General features: G+C 34.7%; 1 protein-coding gene across 7 annotated transcripts in view; it reads right to left on the reverse strand.

The window, feature by feature from the left end:
- Positions 1-20903, reverse strand: part of Adamts6 (ADAM metallopeptidase with thrombospondin type 1 motif 6) — a 216220-nt gene that overhangs the window by 187691 nt on the left and 7626 nt on the right. For 5 of the 7 annotated variants that reach the window (XR_007595091.1, XM_050160420.1, XM_050160418.1 and 2 more), the window contains exons 3-7: positions 18518-18882; positions 8601-8769; positions 4762-4973; positions 3949-4032; positions 3292-3437 (exon numbers count right to left, since the gene is read on the reverse strand). Coding sequence is in view for 4 of the 7 variants with exons in the window: in XM_050160420.1 (XP_050016377.1) it covers positions 3292-3437; positions 3949-4032; positions 4762-4973; positions 8601-8769; positions 18518-18882 (976 nt within the window). In the remaining 3 variants the exon portion in view is untranslated. Of the gene's footprint in view, positions 1-3291; positions 3438-3948; positions 4033-4761; positions 4974-8600; positions 8770-18517; positions 18883-20903 lie in introns of those variants that run through there. The other 2 variants (XM_050160421.1, XM_050160422.1) reach the window with 2 other exon arrangements.

Below are 20903 nucleotides of genomic sequence, written 5' to 3' on the forward strand. Positions count from 1 at the left end.
TTTGTCAATGACAGCATCGTATTATAATATCAAAAGTTGAACACACCTGTTTTCTTTCTGTCTAGTCAGTGACCTAATAACTTTGCAGGGTACAGTTTAAACTCAAATAAATAAAATAAAATAGTATCATTTTTTTTAACAGAGCTCTTAAAACTGCCTAAGTGACTATAGTTCCAAATGACTTTGCGCTTAAAACATTTAAGTTCTTGGAACAAATTTGGTCTTGTGGAGATAAAAGTATCACCAGTTTTCTTCTGTAATCCTTGAAAACTACATTCCACATTACCCCTAGTGAGCTGACATTTCAAGTAAACATAAATCATGCTCTACTAATAAATGGTGGAGTTACAACTCTGAGTGTGCAAGTTATATGATACAGGTTTCAACCTTAATATAAAATCATTTGTGGAATTCTCTGAATTTTACTAAAAGTAACATCATAATATGTATCAATATGTGTATATATATTCACTGATAACTCTCATTACTTCACTGAAAAACAACTACATAATGAAAATAGTAATCATTTCATTTTGATTAGGCATTCTGTGACCCAAGTATATAAGCTACCGTCACCTTGAGGTGTTAATAGTAGTTTAAAATAGATACTGCCCTAAAGAGACATTTGTATGTGTGCACATGTTCATGTGCATGCTTGTATGTGGAAATACATATGTATACTTGTGAGTATGGAGGCAGGAGGTTAATGTCGAGTGTCGTTTTCAATCATTTCTCCACCATATTTGCTAAAGGTTTATTTAATTGTACTTTTCATGCATGCATGTTTATCTGCAGGTATCTGTATACACCACTTGCATTCCTGGTCTCCATAGAGGTCAAAAGATGTCAGACCCCTAAAACTGGAGACAGTTGAAAGCCATTATATGGACGCTAGGAATCAAATCCAGATCCTCTGCAAGAGCAGCAAGCACCCTTAACTACGGAACTATCTCTCTAACCCATCTCTATCTTATTTGAGACAGGGTCTGTAACTTACCAGTCAGCTATTTCCTTCTGTCTCTGCTTTCCCATCAATGTATATTACGACATCTGGGTTTTTATGGGAATGGTAGGGATCTGAAATCAGGTACTAATGATTCCCCACCAAACATTTTACCAAATGAGCCATCTTCACCTGCTACAAAAGGCATTCTTGTGACCTCAATTACATTATCCAATATAGATTGACAGGAGATCTGAACACTGACTTCTATTAAATCCTGATGGCATTCCTAATGCTACTATGACTGGTTACCAGAGACAATAAAAGAAAGAAAGTTATGTTCAAATTTCAGATACCAAAGCCACTCAAAGCAAAAAACTCAACAGAGAATTAAGGAGCTATCTAGGCAAATTAAGAGTTGAATATTGTAGCCATAATAGGGTAGTAAACTGCCCAAATCTGTTTTCTACTGAAATACTTATGAATCTGTAGCCTTGATGCAACTACTGTTACTTTCTGAAAAAAATGTGAAAATCTAGTGCAGATATATTGAAACTGTATAGTTGTAGTTATATGAGACAGAAAGGAATATAGAAAGCATGTAAATTTATGTGATCATTTTGATAACTATATACATAGAAGTTTTCCATGATTTCATTAACACTAACCATGTCCATATATGTTAGTGAATAAAAGGTTTCTACATTAGCACAATTCCTAGTAAATTTTTAATTCCTTAAGTATATTTGATAGTCTTTCAGGTATAAATACTATGAGGAATCAGAAAACTGATCAGACAGTTGTATCAGCACATACATATAGGATCAAAAGGTGTAGTTTTATTCAGCAAGCATATGATAAAAGTATCTAGTTTCTGACATCAGGAAGATGAGGCTAGTCCAAATTTAAAACAAGTATACCTTAAAAAGCACTCGGAAACTTTATGGTACAGTTGACAGAAGTTTTTGTAAAAGTTAAATCATGTTATCTTACTGAGTGTCAAGATTCTGATCCTACCTCCCTCCTTAGATGTTAAAGAATAGAGGCCTACCACAGATCATGCATATGTTAAATATATGCTTGCAAATGAAAAAAATAATCAAAATGACAAAGCTATTTCACTCAGCCAATACAGCATTTGTTTCCATTTGCTTACTGTTCGTTTTGTTAATTTATTGTCTTTTATTTATAAATAGAGTTAAGTTCAAAATTATTATGTTAGGATTATTAAAGAATAATGTTTCTACACAATCACTGTCAGAATATAAATAAATTAAAACAAAGTTTGGCACATCCACAGTCCCAGCTATTTGGGAGGTTAAGAAAGGAGGACAGCTGGAGCCGTTGTTCTAGATGTCAGACTAACAACATTGAAAGATTAAAAAATGAAAAATAAAAAGAAATCAATGTACATAGGCTAATAAAAAGAAAACAAGATCATCAAGAGTTAAGTCTATTTTGATTTATTAGTTTAATGACCTTAAAAAAACTTATTTAACTATTTTGATTTAGTTTCCTCATTTCTAACATGCAAAAAAATCCCAATGCTATATATACTCCGCAGAGCTGTTGGAGAGTAAGCATAAACAACACTGTAAAAAGGAGAGGGGTGATTTCACTGGGTTATTATGGAGCACTGACTTTTCTTAGAAGAGAACGTTACAAACAATATGATAAAACTGCTTCCTAAAGATTTTCTTATGTATATGTGTGTGTTTGTATGAATGTATGCAATTTATGTACCAGTAGCTGCAGAAGGCATCAGATTCTCCAGAACCTTAGCTATAGGCAGTGTGGAAGCCCAATGTGGGTGATGAGATGTGAAGGGGTCTTCTCCAAAAGCAGCCCAAGCTCACACCCACTGAGCTATCTCTCCAACTCTGAACATGTTTTTTTGCACTTAAATGCTTAATTTAAATAATATAGTTAAATAGACATACAATCTCCTCTTTTTTTAGTAAATTAACACAACTAGGAAGTACATAGGAATAGTTGTCATATTTTATAACCAAAAGTGACAATTTATTTCTGATGCTTTTAAATCTTGCTTTTAATATTTTAACAAATGGTATTTGTACTTCCAACTTAATATTACAAATAGGATTTATAAGGAGAAAAGTCATTTTATTAGATTTCCAAATTAAATCTTAATCTTTCTTTCTTATTTAGCTCATTTTATATAAGCACATTAATAGTAGACCATATTCTTTCACAGTAATAAAAAAATAAATTACCACTTTGCGCTTTCTACACTCATTTGCTGCATGAGGCTTTAGATAAAACCAAATATAGTTACAATATTAAGCAAACACAACAATCAAAGGAAAAATACTTGCAACAAACCATACCTAGTAATTAGAACTGCATTATCGTGGTGGGCAATCCCATTTTCTGGAATGGTGTTTCCATCACTTTGGTGGGAGAGAATGGATTTCTGCCATTTACAGAAGCTATCGAGGGACTTGTCTGCATGATGGTTTATCTCCAAGTTTGGCTGCAATACAACATGCATACCAGAAATGTTCCAAACAAATTACTAAGGTCAGTTGTCAAACTTCTGAAAGCTAAAGTGGGACTATAAGTAGAAGCAGTGGTTGCTAGGAATAATCTCTTGCCGATTTCTATCTCCACAACATCTGACCTAGGATTCATTAAATTTACTACTGAATAGACTTTCCTTCCAGTTCCAACTTCAACAATAAAGAGAACATATATGAAATGTCAGCATACAAAAAACAACCAAAACCATTATTTTCAGGTAAGCCATACAAATAAAATGCTCATCCTTAATTCTGAAACACGTAGCAAATGTGTATATATGGAGAAAAGTTTTAATAAGACATGAGATATATATTATTACAAAGTATTTCAATATTGCATAAAAATTAAAGTCAAGAGCAAAAAAAATATTTAACTATGACTTCCTAAGAGAAGTAACAAAGAAATATATCTGCTCATAATCCAATAGCCTAAAAGCTTTGATGTATAAACTAATTCATTCTTACCTGATCTTCTGTGAGAACAATTAAGCGAGCCACTATAATATTCACAACGTTTCCTAGACTGGAGTCACGGTAAAGTTTGGCAACCTGACCTCCAGAAAATAAGAAAAGACAAAAAGTCAGACAAAAATAATGGAATGATATTTTGAATTTCTAAAAAGCATAAAAAGCAATTTTTAAGTCTTAATGGTGTATGTTTAAAGATATTCATTTACCCTATACTACTTAGGACTCCATCTTCAAGATGCTTTGGTTAAAGGATTTTATGTAAATCTACAAGAAGTATCCTCTCCTAGAGAAGAACTGCATGCATCACAAAATCTTTAATATGAGTTGATGTCCCAAGCTCCTTAAACAAGACTTGAGGACTCATTTTTAAACACTGGTATTAACTAAAAATGAACAACAAGATATTTTACATTTTTTTCTATGTAATTTAAAAGTTAATTGACCAGCCAGGTATGGTGGTACATGCCTTAAATCAAGCAGATCTAGTTCATTCTACATAGTGAAATTCAGCAAGCCATGGTTACATAGAGAGACCCTGTCCCCCTGCCTCCCCAAAAAAGGTCAATTGACAAATTCTTAGTCTGGTTGAAAAAACTCAACAAAATGACATGGCAGTGCATGTCTATGTTTTCAGAGTAAAAGTTCTAGACTCAATCCCAAGCAGTTAATTAAAATGATTCAAATTCATTTCTTACCAACTTATACAAATGAAAGTTTATCATTATTTATTTCAGTAAAAATTCATTACTTTAGTATAAAACACAACAAACTACTTAGTAAGACAGTATATAGAGGGATCAAACTTACAATATTCATCACACTCAAAATGTAATGTTCAATGTCTTTACGGCCATGGTAGCCCACCATCATTTTGTCTGCCACTACCAGTGTCTCCACAAATCTCTCAGTGCTCACAGATCTTCTCTGTCTGCGGTGAAGATGTGTGTCATTAATTGGTGGGAAAGAAGAAAAAGCAGATGTCTTATTCAGCCACCAAGGTTTGCCATGTCTTGTGAGATCTACGATAAAAGTAATAAGTAGTTCAGATAAATTCACTAACAAAATATACTTATGTATAGATCTCATGTAGATAGGTTTCTCATAAACTCTCTAATGGATTAACATATTCAAAATAAGAAGAGTAAAGAACTATATAAACAAGAAAAACTTTCAAATCTTCAAATTAGTTATCTTATCTGAAAAATTATCATTCAATTGCTCATGAAAATAAAATATACCTATAAAGTGAAGTAATTAATAGATTTTTAAACAAGTCATTTCCTATTATTCCAGTGACTATTTATATTCTAAATTGGAGTATATACTGCAATGAACCATTTACGATTAAAATAAACTAGGGCCTAAACTTCCAAACTAGACTAAAACCATGCAGACAGAAAACGACTATGATGAAGTATCTATCCCCAATGTGAAAGGCATCTGTATTACAGTAAGATACTCTTGTTAAAATGTCTTAATTAGGCGGTCCCGGAGAGATGCCTCAGTGATTAAGAACACTGACTGCCCTTCCAAACTCCCAGCAACTACATGGCAGCTCACATGTCTGGAACTCCAAGATCTGACACCCTCACACAGACACATATGCAGGCAAAATAACAATAGACATAAAATAAAAGTTTTAAAAAAAGTTTTAATTAGATCCTATTCTCTTCTTCTCAGTTCTAAAAAGCTATGAATTAGGCTTCCCACAAAATTTTGCTGTCTACAACTATTTATGTTGGCAGAACACACAGAGTATTACTGACCCCCTCACAAGCTTCACTTAAATACAGGTGAGTGAGGCAAATCACCTGTAATCCAACCTCAGAAGGCAGGAACGGGATAACAAGAGCAAGCTGGGTATCAAGGCTAATCCCAGAAGTGAGCTGTAGGCTGGATATAAAGACCCTGACTTGATAAATAGGTGAAAAGACAAAGAGAATGATTTTCGACATCATCCAGGTGGCACCTTAAGCACATGTACTATACACATGCATGCTACACACACATGCACCCATACATAGCAAAAGAAACAAACAAATAACATGTTTACACACACACACACAAACACACACACTTGGAAAATGGAAACAAGAAAATAAAATAAAGGTAGGGGTAATAATAACATGAGACCTGAGAGCAACACACTCTTTTTTGAGAATATCATTTCTACCTTTTCTTTCCTCCCTCCAAAACCTGCCATATACCCCTCCTTGATCCTTTTAAATTTATGACCTCTTTTTTCATTAATTGCTGTTAGGAGTGTGTGTGTACTCAGTCTGTATAATATTACTTGTATGTATGTTTTCAGGGCTGACCATTTGGTATTGGGTAACCCACTGGTGTGCTCTTCCCTGAAAAAGACTATTTCTTCCACTCTCAGCATTGCTTAGTTGCTTATAGTTCTTTGTATAGGGCTGAAGCCAAAAGCCATTCCAACACACCCCACCATTGACTTGGGCATATCTATTGGTGTCACCCTTGCTCAGATCACAGTTAGGGAGTCTTGTTGCTAAGACTTTAAGGGTGTGGTTTCTGACAATACTAGGAGACAAAGTCTCTCAGACAACTCCCAGTCCTTTGTTCTTATCTGCTCTGTCGTCTGTTCCTTGGGCCTTATGTAGAGAGTGTTTTGTAGACGTGCCCACTAGGACTAGGCTCCACAAAACTGCATTTTAGTTGGTTATTCTAAAAACCATATTTGGCATGGTTCATGCAATATATTCCTCAGTTTTAGTTGTATGCCATTTGTAAATACATCATTATGTTTTTATATTTTTCTTTATTAATTAAATTTGAGCATTTCTTCCATGTCTTTATGCAGATTAAAAATTTACACCTCCAGTATCTAAAATGTTTAATGAGGAAAATTTTAATTAATATATAATTGACAGAAAGTGGCACTATTTTAATTGGTCTTCCATTAGCTTTTGCCTTTTTGAAACCGTGCATTGGTAAGATGGAGAAATTTTACGTTACAAAGAAGAAATGAAACATGACCATGAGAAGAAACAGTTAAATACTTTGGAGTTCACATAGATTAAATAATTCTCTTTATTTCTAAAGGTCAAGGGAGGCAGGGACATATCAATTTTCCCAATACTCTACTCCCTACTCCAAAACAGTGTCTGCTCATGTCCAGTTGTGGCAAATAAACCCATAGGTTACCACAACGACCCTGAAACCCATAGGTTACCACAATAGCCCTGTCTTGAATACTCTATTATGAGTGTGGGTAGGACCCCAAATTGGAATACAAGTAATTACGTATATATAAATACATGATTATGTTATACAATACTGTGCATTTGCCACCTCTAGACTTTTCCTTACTGGCTTGAAGAGGGCAAGCAATCATGGTTTTTAACTCATGGAAAGGAACTACAGGTTCCCACAGGCATGTCAAGACTAAAGCTATAGAACCACAAAGAATTGAACTCTGGGAAGAACCAAGCAAATGGGGAAGTGGACTATTCTTCAGCCAAGATACCAGAGAAGATATTGGCTCTAGCTAAGGCTAAGCAATGACCCATCTAGTCAGGCTTCCAGCCATCAAAAGCAGTGGAGTAATAAGTGTTTTTCACAGAAAAATATTATAATAAATATTGTTGTGATGATTGTCAACATGTTTTTTGTATTAATAAAACTTCAGTTTCTCCTCTTCAGTCATCTGCTATCACAAAATCATTAATTTATAAATTATGCCTGTTCATTCCTCTGGCTAAACAGATTACTGTTTAAAAATAGAATAAGTCCCACTAATTTGATCAGTTTTACTTCTCTGAGCCATTCAATTTCTATTTATTTTAACTTAAAGCATTGAAAGATTATGTAGACATACCTGAACCTTATCATAAGCTGCTTCTCAGTGCTCCTATCAGCACCATTCTAATTGTTACCATTTTCAAACTTTTAGTTTTTTAAATTATTAGTTTGCTTGGTTGTCAGTATGTCAGACAATAAATTCTGCGTATTTTATCTACAAATGTCCAATAAAGACAGTATATATCATATGTAATTATATATCTACCATGATATGTATGTATATAGAAATGATAAATAATATTCTGTTTTGTTTTTTAAATTCAATATAATAACTCATTAGAAGCCCTGTATCAGCTGACTTTCCTCTTTGGCATAGATATGTTCCTCTTCCCCTCAGGTCTCAGCTGAAAAGTGCGATCTCCCATGAGACTTTTCTTGACCACGGAAACCTGGGTTTGTCGACCCTGCTGTGCACTCAGTGCTATCACAACCCGGGATATGTTTAAAGGCTTCCAACCTTAAATGTTTGAAGGCCTCCAAGATGTGTGTGTATTCCTGATACCAGCATGAAAACATCAAGCTAACCCAACAGTACGGGGTGCTATAGAAAACCTCTGCATGCAAGTTGTAAATAAAATAAGGAACTACACTTCTTTTTAAAAAAAAAAAAAAAGTCAAATTTTATATAGACACATTTTAAGAATTCTTTAAACAGCCTCCAAACTGACTTAAAACTATTACCAGGTAATACTTTTTAAGATGGTTCTGGACATTATACATCTAACTTGGCATGTATAGTTTTATCATTAATAATGTTTCACTTTCCAGAAAAAAAAAAAGACATTAGCAATACACAAAGCTTCCCAAAACCTTGCACTCACCTGAAACCCCACAATGAGAATGATCATAGATATGTCGTTGCTGGAGTGTAGACTTTTTGTAAATAACATGAGGATGGCCATTTTCATAACTAAAATGTTTGGAATCCTCTGTAGTATTCTTTAGAGGCTCAATAAAATACTCTTCATCTTCTGTAGCAATAATACCATGCTAAAAGAAGGAGCAACAAAGGGTTTACCTAGAAGGGTCATTTTATATAAATATCTTTATTACCAAGATTAAAAGACAAATCAGTATCTCCTCAAAACAGAGCTTAAAATATATGTCAATTTAAATTTTGTTTATTTTCTATATTAAGTAGAGCATTATGTAAATTTCTTCAAATTTTAAGACAATTAAATACCTGCACATGTTCTGCACCCTCTAAATATGTCAAATGCCCATTCCCTCAAAAACGCTTTGAGTTAGTAGAGACAGCTATAAAAACCTAGTTCAGTTCCAAATTGTACATAACTTCATTCTCTGTGTTTAGGTGCAGCTTTGTTATTATTAAGTTTTACCCAATACAAAAGGCAGGGGCTGTAAATCACCCTCAGGCTCAGTCTCTGAATACCATTCCAGAGGAACTCTCCACTCCCTGCTTCCCTACTGCCAACTGAATGGAAGGACTCCCAAATTTAGGGACAGCAAAAGCCAAAAAAGAAGGCTGCTAGGTCCCTGAACGACCTCTTACAAAACAGCCTGATGTAAATACTAACCAAGGGAGAAATAAACTTTTTCAGTGGTAACCATGAACATTTGAGGTCTGTGATATACTGATTAATGTTTTTCTAAAATATGTGTTCCCATTTGGATATGAAGTAACAGGCTTAAAAATCAAGGATTGCCCAACACTGCATATATAGAGAAAGGAAAAGGGATTTGCTGCAACTCAAAAAAAAAAAAAAAAAGCTCCTTGGTTTCCCACAGTACTACATCACATCATGCCTATTTAGTTACCTCCTACTCAGCTGTCATATGGCTCCTAAAAGCTCCTCAGGCTTAAATGGAGTGGTATAATGCCTCTGAGCTAAATTAGAGCTTATTATCAACATCATTTATTTTCAGTTGATTCAATTCCATAAATTTATTTATTTAATCTAGAAATTTATTTAATTACAGTAAATTCACACTGGTTCAGCACAAATCTTGAAGCTAATTAAGTTTAGTACTATGTTCTTCCTCCGTGTTCTAACTTTCAACTAAACCATTGCTTTCTTCAAGAAAAGCATTATGTTTTATATTTCTTTGTATCAGCTACAGCCCCAAGATGTGTCCCATATGCAGTAGGTTCAAATAGTTTACTAATGAAAAAGAAATGAGATGGGGAAAATTACCTGCATAAAAAATAAGAACTCCACAAAATAAATAAGAAGAACATTGCTCTTCTAATCCTGCTTTCCTAAATACGTTATATGCAAGGATGGCTCTTCACCCTACTAGCATTTAACACCAGCTAAAATACAAACTCTCATTTTCCTATTTCCCCAGCTGAGAAAAATGAAAGAACTGCTCTAAATTACTCATTTTAAACAACACTCTGGGGAGCCTTTAGGGTTCTATAAAGTACCCTAAAGGGATTGTACCAGACAACAAAGCGGGACCTAGACTTGGATTCCAGGGCTCAGAATCAGCTGTTTTTATTAATCCGTGTACTAAGTGTCCAAATAATAGTTCATATGAGAAAAAAGGTTTCCTTTTTCTAAAAAAGAAAAACAAAACTAGAAAACATCTAGTCCAAATAATCTCTAATGTCCCTTTGATTTTTAAACTTTTATGATTCTATTTAGAGAAATTCATTCGAACTACTATATGCTTAGATAGATAAAACATAATCAGATGTGTTATAACTTACAGAGTAGGTTGTCATTCACCCACAACCTACACAAAATGAGTTGAGGAACAAAACAACAACAAAAAGGAGCCTTAGTAACTTTATGTTTTTTTTTATGATTGTTTATATCCTTATGGGTAGCAGACCCTATATTAAATACAAACCCTGAGGAATAACTCAATACACTATAACAAACTCCAATATCTGTGTAAAAATGAACTTACCAGGCAATTTAACAATGTCCTAGAAAACTGAGCAGAGTGTTTTTAAAAACATAGTCATGTTTTGTTAAGACTTTGATTAAAAGAAAATGTAGGACAGCAATCTAGGGTTTGAACCACAAAGATTAGGACACTGAAGTCATACTGGTCTGTCATCAGTATTAAGTTGAAACCACTAACAAAATCTCAGGTTATTGAGGGAAAACAGATTCAGAAAGCTAATAAGCAAGAAAGAAGAAACCTTTCAAGAATGAAAACATTCTGAAATGGCATTTATGAGGTTTCATGTAATACGTTTCCTATAAAATGTTTTCACATGTTTCACTTAATTTTAATAGTTCTATGAAATAAACAATATGATCAGCTTTACAAATAAGCTAAAGGGGCAAATTGTAGCAGAAAACTCATTTGACTGACCTCAGAGTTTAGACACTTAATCACTATATTATAATTATCTCATCACCTAAGGGCTGTTTCTGATTGAGTGCCTCTGGTAGTATGAAAACTATACTAGATGATGGAGGTAAAACAGTGAATCAAAGAAAGTCTGGGCTCTGTCATAATACTTACACTCTAATAGGAAAAGGTAATTGATTACATATATAAATGGTATATCAGATTGTGGTGTTAAGAAAAGGAGAAAGGGCAATGAAAAAAGAACAGAGAATTATAAGAAGCTTACGCAAACTACTTACAATATTTGGAAATATCCTCTTGGATGCACTATTTGGACTGTAGAGATAACTCAGTTGGTGAAGTACTTGCCTCATGTGTTTCAGACCTGAGATGAAGCCCCAGAAACCATGTACACATGCAGGTATGGAGTCACACACTTGTAATATTGCTCCCTAGAGTAAGTCGAGCTCTAGGGAGATGGGAAAAGATGGACCACTGAGGCTCAATAGTCAGCCAGTCTAACTTACTTTGCCCAAGTCAATGAGGATTCTGTCTCAAAAACCAAAGTGTATGGCACCCAAGGAACGACACCTGAGACTGATTACTGGGTTCCACGTGCATTGGAACACACATGCACACCTGCACACACACACACACAAAATATAATGCTATTTGAACAGAAGCTTGCATAAAGTAAATGAGAAAGTGAAGAAAGATGTATTGATAAAAAGACCAAGCCAAAGAAAACAAGGTCATGTGGGATATTTATTTACACTGCATGAAGATGTTCCTATGTTGTACCTCACATGCCCAAGGCACCTGATTAGTTTAATAAAGAGCCAAACAGCCAATAGGTAGGCAGAAGAGGTTAAGTGGGACTTCCAGGCAGAGAGAGGAACACAGAGGGTTAGAATCTAGGAATGCAAGAGACACCCACAAGACTGGAGAAACTCAAATATACAGAATGGGAAAGAGGCAAAAGCCACGTGCCAGAACCTAGATAAATAGAAACAGGTTAATTTAAGTTATATGAGCTATTGGAGAACAAGCTTAAGCTCAAGGCCAAACTTTCATAATAATAAAAACTCTCGTGTCCTTATTTTGGGGATGGCAGTCCCACAGAAAAGACAACCACAATGAGGTAAGAGACAGCAGGGACCTACACAATACCTGACTGGAGGGGAGGAAGGAAAAATTACCATAAGATTAGAAAAGAGGAACACCTGGATAAGTGAAGTCCCCAGAAAATTGTGGCTGGCTGACAAGAGCACTACTCTTATGTCCCTCAGCATCCCTACTCACACTTATTCTAATTGTATCAGAATCATGAAGACTAATGTCATATCTTCACTGCTGGGTTTCTACAGGAAACCCAAGCTGCTCTTCCTGATTCGATTCTATTCCTTCTGATTCTATGGCCTACTCCTTTACCCATCATCTTAGACACGTCCCAGTGTTCTTTGTCAAACTCAAACCAATCATAATTTCCTACATCTTCAGTTTCTTTGGTGAATGTTCCAACAAGAATATCAAACTCTCTAAATGACTTGGTATAATCTGGAATGATGGTTCACTACCACCTCCAAAGTTTTTCTTTTTTTCTATATGAAACACCAGGTTCTCATACCATTATCTTCTCTATTTCCATTGCAGTTATGTGACCTCAAGTCACTAAATAAATATTTTAATTTTCTGAATCACTGTTAGTTTCTGCAATATCATTTCTCAAATAAGCACTGCTTTCAATATTTTATACCACAATTCTTAAATTTTGTTATGTGTACACATGTGCCCAAATTCCTTTAAATATCTATTGATAACTAGAAGACAAAATTAATGGACACTTTTCAGAATATTTTACTTACAGAGCAAAATATAGAATTATCAATAAAACTTACTGTGGTGAAAAAGTCATCAAAATATTTTAAATATATTAAATATATTATATAGCAGTTAATATTTTCAGTGGTTCTATAATAATGATAATACTTTCATAATAATAAATAAATAATAGTCTAAAAGCAAAAAATTGTAACATGATACAATATGAATATACTTAATACATATTAGAATAAAAGCACATTGTTTTGTTACTTGTGCTTTGAAAATTAAAGGCAATATAACTACTCCAAGTGACTAAATGCGCAATCATGTCCTCCAATTAGAGTAAATTAAATGAAAACCTAGACAATAGATTCAAAGGAATGAATGTAAGTGGTGTATTAAAAGTTCAGAGTGTACAAATAAATTCTTGAACAAATTCCAAGAGAAAACAAAAAAAGAGTTTAATGAAATATATTACTCAAAAATACCTGAAATATTGGAAATGAAAAATTCAGTAAGTCAAATAAAAAGCTCCATGAGCAACCTCACCAATAGATCGATCAAGGAGAAAACAGAATATCCAGGCTTAAAGAGAATGTAAGGAATTAAAACAATCAAACAATGACAACGATAATTAATAAGAAAGAACAATGCAACATTTAAGATCTATAGGATGCATGAAAGAACAATCTATGTGTATAGGAGAAGAATTTCATGCTAAAGGCAAAGAAAAATATTTTCAAGAAAATGTACCAAATCCAGGGAAAGAGATGCTCATCCAAGTATAAGAAGTATTTCGACACCAAATATAAGAAGACCATCGAGGAACATCCCCATGATCTAGTATAGTTAAAATATTAAAAATTCAGAGCAAAGAAAGCACATTGAAAGCTTCAAGGGAAAAACACAAAGTCACTTATAAAAGGGTAGGACCATCAACAAAAACTTTAAAAGCCATGAGGACTCAGAATGATTATTACAAGCTCTAAAGGAGAAAAACTTCCATCCTAGAATACTACATCCAGCAAAACTACCTGTAATAATCAAAAGAGAAAAGAAAACTTTCCATGATAAAAGCACGCTGAAGGAATTGATGACCACTAAACCAGATCTACGAATATACTTGAATCCTTCCAACTGATAAGAAAGGTAAACAGATCTATAAAGTTTTATGAAAGAATAATCCACACTAGAACAGTATCTGAGGAACAGAAAAACACAAAATACAATAAAACTAACAAAACAGTAGGAATTAACACATACTTTTCAGTGATAACTATCAATTCTCCAATCCAAATCCAAGGCTAAAATATTGTATTTAAAAGGAAATTCACATATGGATATATAATAACAGTGTGAACCCCAAGTTTGCATTTGCATTAATTAAATAAAATCAACCTTGGGTCAGGAGGCAGAACTAGCAAGTAGCTGACAGAAAATAAACATAGAGAGTCAAAGGGTCTCTAGAATATGCATAGAGGGACATACAAGAAGTAGTAGGGAGGGACCCTGAGTGTGGAGATCTTTTTTGGAGCAAAAGAACCGCACACTTTTTTTTTTTTTTTCTGAGATGCTTTGAAGAGGGAAGTTCAGCTAGGTGCCTCAGCCTCACTGAGCTAGAGGGTTTTAGCTCCATCCTCTGACTGCCGAGTCTTATTGGTAAAATTGAGAGAGATTTAGTTAAAACTACATTTGGTGCAGGGGCAGGAGGCAGATGCAGCAGGGACATAAAAGTCCTGCAGGGTGGCTACCAGAAGCAGGGCAGTAACTGCAGAATCACAACTATTGCCTAACACACAGAAGCAGAGTCAGGTGCAGCTGCTGCACTGGAGATAAAACAGCGCTGCTTTGTGTTGTGTGGGACAACAGTGGGAAGAGGGAGTGTCTCTGACTCTTCTTTTCCCTGCCCTCGGGACCCTTTTTCTCCTCATGGGTTGCCTCATCCAGTCTTGATATGAGGGTTTCTGCCTAGTCTTGTTGTAACTTGTTATGGAATGTTTGGTTGATATCTCTGGAGGCCTGCTCTCATCTGAAGGGAAACAGGAGGAAGGAATCTGGGGTGGGGGATGCTGGGAGGAAGGAAGGGAAGGGAAACTGCAGTGAGGATGTAATGTTTGAGAAAACAAATAAGATAATAATAAATAAGCACAAGAACTCTAGGATGTGATCAAGAGGGCAAAAGAAAGAGATTACATAAACAATAAAGATATAGAGACTTTCTTCAATAAAATTATAACAGAAAATGTCCTAAATCTAGAGAAAGAAACATTCAAACATAGTATTCAGACCCTCAAATAGACATGACCAGAAAACAAAAACAAATCAACTATCCACAAATTTGTCTCCAAAACTAAAATAATGTATCTTAGAAAAAAAAACTAAGCAAGAGGCTGAAAAACCTCTGCAATGTAAACAAAAAGATTTCCCTTGTCAATAGCTTGGAAGAAACAATATTGTGAAAATGTCAATACCATATTATCAAAACAATCTATTCAATGCAATCCACATCAAAATTCTAATGCCATTGTTTTCAGAAGGAGAAAAAATCAATAATAAAATTATATAGAAAGACAAAGGGTGCCAGGCGATGGTGGGGCACACCTTTAACCCCAGCGCTCAGGAGGCACAGGCAGGAGGATCTCTGTGAGTTTGAGGCCAGCCTGGTCTACAAGAGCTAGTTCCAGGACAGGACCCAAAGCTACAGAAAAACCCTGTCTCAAGAAGAAGGAGGAGAAGGAGGAGGAGGAGGAGGAGGAGGAGGAGGAGGAGGAGGAGGAGGAGGAGGAGGAGGAGGAGGAGGAGGAGGAGGAGGAGGAAGAGGAAGAGGAAGAGGAAGAGGAAGAGGAAGAGAAAGAAGAAGGATGAAGGGCAACATATATTTCAATAGAAAGAGTAATGCTGGAGGTGTCCCAACATTCGATCTCAAATTATAGTAAGAACCATAGTAAACAGCAACAACAAGAATGACAGTACTGGCACAAAATAGGTCTGTACACCAGTGAAACTGAATAGAGTACACAAAAATCAACTCTTACAGCTTTAGCCACATGGGCCCTAGGTAGATTCCTATTGCTGTGATAAAACATGACCGAAAGCAACTTGGGGCATTAAAAATTTATTTCATCTTACAATTTATGGATTAAGATTCAAGAAACCACAGGCAGGAACCCACAGGCAGGAACTGAACCTGAGACCAAGGAAGAATACTCTTTACTGGCTAGCTCAGCTTGCTTTTTTTATACAAGCCAAAGCAACCTGTCAGGAGGTTAGCGGGGTACAACACCCACAGTGGTCTGGACCCTTCAACATCAATCATCAAGCCAAAAAATACCACACAAGAGTAATTCCAGGCATATGTGGTGAAATCATTTTCTCAGTTGAGAGTTCCTCTTCTGAAAGAACTTAAGCTTGTCTCAAGTTGACAAAAAATTAACAAGCACTCTATGGAGATAGTCTTTATAACAAACTGTGCTAGGAAAATGAAATTTCCACATAAGAATGAAACTAAGCCTATATCTCTCAATTTGCCCAAACACACACCTAAAATGGATCAAACACCTTATTAATGTAAGGCCTGAAACTTTAAAATTTCTGGAGAAAAACATAGGAAAATATACTTTATGAAATAAGTAGAGGCGAAAATTTTCTGAAAAGATGCACAATGATACAAGAAATAATCCCAAGAATTTACAAATGAAATTAGGAATCTTCTATACAGTAAACAATCACCAGTATTAAGGTACAGTGTACAGAATTTACCAACTATACATCACACAGGCAGTTAGTACCTAGCATATAAATCATCTAATCAACAAATGGCATAATGAATTGAATAGAGAGTTCTCAAAAGAAGAAATGCAAATGGTCAATAAATACTTGAAAAAGAGTTCAACAACCTTAGCCACTGAAAATGCAAATGAGAACTCCTTTAAGATTTGTTCATCCTAGTAAGAATGACTATCATCCTGGAAAGTAATGCTGACAGGACATGGGCAAACAGGAAGCTTGCACACTGCTGGCAGGAATGTAAACTTGTGTATTCCCACTAAGAAACTCAGTATGAAAGGGCCTCAAAAAAACTACCAATACAACCCAGCTATCCTATTCATGCATATACTAAGTCAACACACCACAAAGATACTTGGATATCCACATGTTTAGCTGTAGTGTTCACAACAACCAAAAGATAAAATCAGCCTAGATGTCCATCAAGAGATGAATGGTTAAAGAAAAAGAAATTATGATATTTTCAAGAAAATGGATTCAACTGGAAAACATTACAACAAATGAAAGAAGACACATCAGAAATACCCTATTTTCATGCAGAGCCTAAATTTAAAATTATGCATATGTGCGTGTGTTTGTGTGCATATGTGTGTTTATAGGTCAGAAGACTAGAAACAGGATCCTGAGAAAAGAAGGAAAGATCACTACTGTGTAACAGAATAATGCATGTAATAGTAAATCAGAAAGGAGAGAATTGGGGGGGTGGGGGGAGGCATCAGCTGTGTAGGGAGGAAGGCCTGAGGAAAGTGGTCAAGGAGAGGAATGAATTAGAATAAACTGTAGTGGCACAACTGTATGGAGATTCCATTACAGATCCCATTATGATGTATACAAGCCAAAAAAAAAACTCCTAAAATTAAACAAACAAATATTTTCCATATAAAATCCTAATATTATTTATAAGAAAACTAGCAATAAAGCACATGTTCTGTGGAAATTAAACTTGAGTATTAAATTCTTAGTAATTATATTAGCTCATTTTACTCAGCAGTTGTAAAAAATGAAAAGCTGAACAAAATTGGTAAAATTTATTTCCCAATTACATAGTTTTTTCCTAATTTAGAACTTATTTAAATTCTACTGTACTTATATTGTTTATTTTCTACTGAAATTAAATATAATAATGTGTGCCTGTTAAAGTAAGGAAGAAAAATGGTTGCTGAAAATAGAACTACAACATAAAAGTGTTTGCATTCCTTACACATAAAGTTTTAATGGAACATCAGTATTAGCTTGAACAAGGTAAAAGTGGAAGAGGAAGTGGAGAAGTCGAATTTTCTCTGAAATCATTACTATGTGCAACTGTGGACTGTGTATTTATCATTTTACTATAGTAGACTCAAATACCCTGCACTCGTGAACCCATTTTCAAAATAAAATAGTCTCAACAATAGTCTTTATATAAATACTAAGGAAATATTACATAGACACTGGCATTATATTTTGCTCTAAGAACTTATAAGTAGATGATAACTTACTTTAAAGTTGTGTTAACGACCAGAGACAAATGTGGAAAAACCTGAAGGTTAGTTAGTGTTGTGATTTTCCAAATACAAATATACCTTGAAATTGTTCATGAATGATGAAGCATTGCTACTTGAACAGGAAGTTCTGAGTATAAAAGGATGTCTAAGAGGTCACCCAGTCTCTGTTTCTAAGTGAGTATAAAAAGTTGTCCTGTGAAAATCATTCTAAGCATTATGAAAAGAACAAAGATGAAAAGTAAAAGCAGCAGAACCTTGAACATGAAACTCTTACCTTTCTACTTAAACCACTTACATATATATGTTACCCCCAGGAAAGACATTTGCATTGTGAATTTATTTTCAGGAAGAAGTTTAAAATCATATCTACTTACCAATCCAACACAGTTGCTTAAAGCCACTTTAGTTGTACTATGTTGATCTTGCAAATATCCTGTGTAGTGACAGTTGTCTAAGAAATCATGTTTCCATTGGGGTCCATCTCTCCCCCAGTATTCTACTGTAAAATGTTTGGACACAAAATTTGTATTGAGAGTCAAGTTTAAGTGAAAGTGCTTGCCATAGGCTGAAAGTTTAAAAAATAATTTAGACACCGCCTGCTGTGGCTCAATAAGGTCCATACTCCGTCTTCTCCTTGAGTGCTTATCATCTTTCACAGTAAAGCTGAGAAAGGCTCCATTTTGATCGACTCTTATTGGAATAGTTAGCTGGTAGTGTTCAAGATAAGTCAGGAATTCCTCTTTGTAGTCACAAGGAAGAGAATGCAGAAAGGCACATGGAAGAAAAGAAATTTTAACAGAAGAAGTAGCAATATAAACAATGATGTCAATTAAAACTATACATCATTATATGTGAGGTGTGGATAAAAAATGTTATATTATACATAATGAAAGAATAACATCAAAAGATTAAGTTTCAATGGTTAATTGCTCAAAACAGTATTATTTTAAAAAGTTATTTGTGAAGGACTAGTCTTCTTTCCTAAATTTAACTTTTAACATATGGATTTTAAAAGTTCTTCTAGAATTATGAATATCGTACATGAAAAAGTACATACATATTTTAAAAATTATTTAGCTCAGATAAAGTTAACTTTTGTAAGCTATTAAAAAACATCCATGGAGAATCTCTACAGATCTGAATAAACTGTCTTCAAAGAACAAAGTCATCACTAGGAACGTAAAAGGCCAAGGGCACCTCAGAGGCCAATCTGACAACTCTTCACAATGTCAAACAGGAATTACCAGATCATTTAGCAATAATTCTAACCTAGGTACATACAACAAAAAAAGAATACATGTTCGAGTAAAAATCTATGTGTGAATGCTCTTATCAAGACTATTCATCACAGCCCAAGGAAAGAAATAATGCAACTCCCCATCACCTGATGATGAAATGGGTGATGATAAGCTAGATAGTATTATCCTCCAACAGAAAGGAAAGCAGTACTGATATGTGCTATTGCACATGAGTGACCTTTCATATCAACTGCCATCTATCTATCTATCTATCTATCTATCTATCTATCTATCTATCTATCTATCTATCTAATCTATCTATCTATCTCAATCTCTCTTCCCATTCCTCCTTTTTGGTTTTGGGAGACAGGGTTTCTCTGTGTTGTCCTGGAACTTGCTCTACAGACCAGGCTGGCCTCTGACCCAGAGACCCACCTGCCTCTGCCTCCTGAGTGCTGGGATTAAAAGTGTGCACCACTACAGTGACTCACTTCCTAATCAAAGTTCATTTTCTAACATAAAAACAAAAAAAAGACCCCATCACAAAAGACTGAATATTACATAATTCTACTCATGTGAAATAGTCAGAGACAAATCTCTAGACTTCAAAGTGTAGAAATCACAGAGGAATAGAGAATTTGGGAGTGATTCTTAATGGGTACAGGTTTTGTTAGTTTGGTTGTTTGTTTTATTTAGTCTTTTTAAAAAAATATTAAAAATGCACTAAAGTTGATTACGGTAATACTGTAGTTATAAAACCTACTAAAAACCTTTGAAATGTATACTTTAATAGATGAATTATATGTTACATCTTAATAAAATGTTAAAAATCAAGTATATCAAAAAATTAGAGAACTATTAAACATTTTCTTTTCATACACTTTATTATCTTTTATTTTATATGCATAAATAAGTATGTATGTATATGTATCATATATGCCCAGTTTCCATGGAGGTCAGAACGCATCAGAATCAGTGAAACCAGAGTTTCAGACAGATGTGAGCAGCCATATGGGTGCTTGTTAGTGAGCATGGATCCTCCAAAAGAGCACTCAGTGTTCTTAACCACTGAGCCTTCTCTATAGCCCCACAGTTTTCTTACTTAATCACCCATCTCTTTCTCAGCCAAACCTTCATTGAGTTAAGTTTACCAGTAGGCGAAACCGGGTATCATCCCATTGTTTCACCGACCACATATGGAGCTTACTCCATAAAGATAATGTTCAATGAAACTCTAACCAGTGGAAATAATTTAAAATACGGTGATTCTCTTTTTGTAAATAAGATTCAGTTAAATACTATGGTTTTGTGGATTAAGAGGTATACTACTTACAGACAGACTTCCAAATAGGTACCAGTCTGAAACACCTTCAACAGCACCAAAAAAAAATTATTTGTTACTGGTATTCATGAGAGGAAGATCCAAAAGGTAGAACTTTCAGTAATTCTATGAGAAAAGGACTGGTTCATGGACTACAACATGACATTTCCCCCTGGGGCTTTCTTTATTGAGGTCATTTCT

This window comes from Alexandromys fortis, unplaced genomic scaffold (genome assembly GCF_014885135.2).
Source record: "Alexandromys fortis isolate MF-2015 unplaced genomic scaffold, M_Fortis_MF-2015_v1.1 scaffold_76, whole genome shotgun sequence".
NCBI lineage: Eukaryota > Metazoa > Chordata > Mammalia > Rodentia > Cricetidae > Alexandromys > Alexandromys fortis.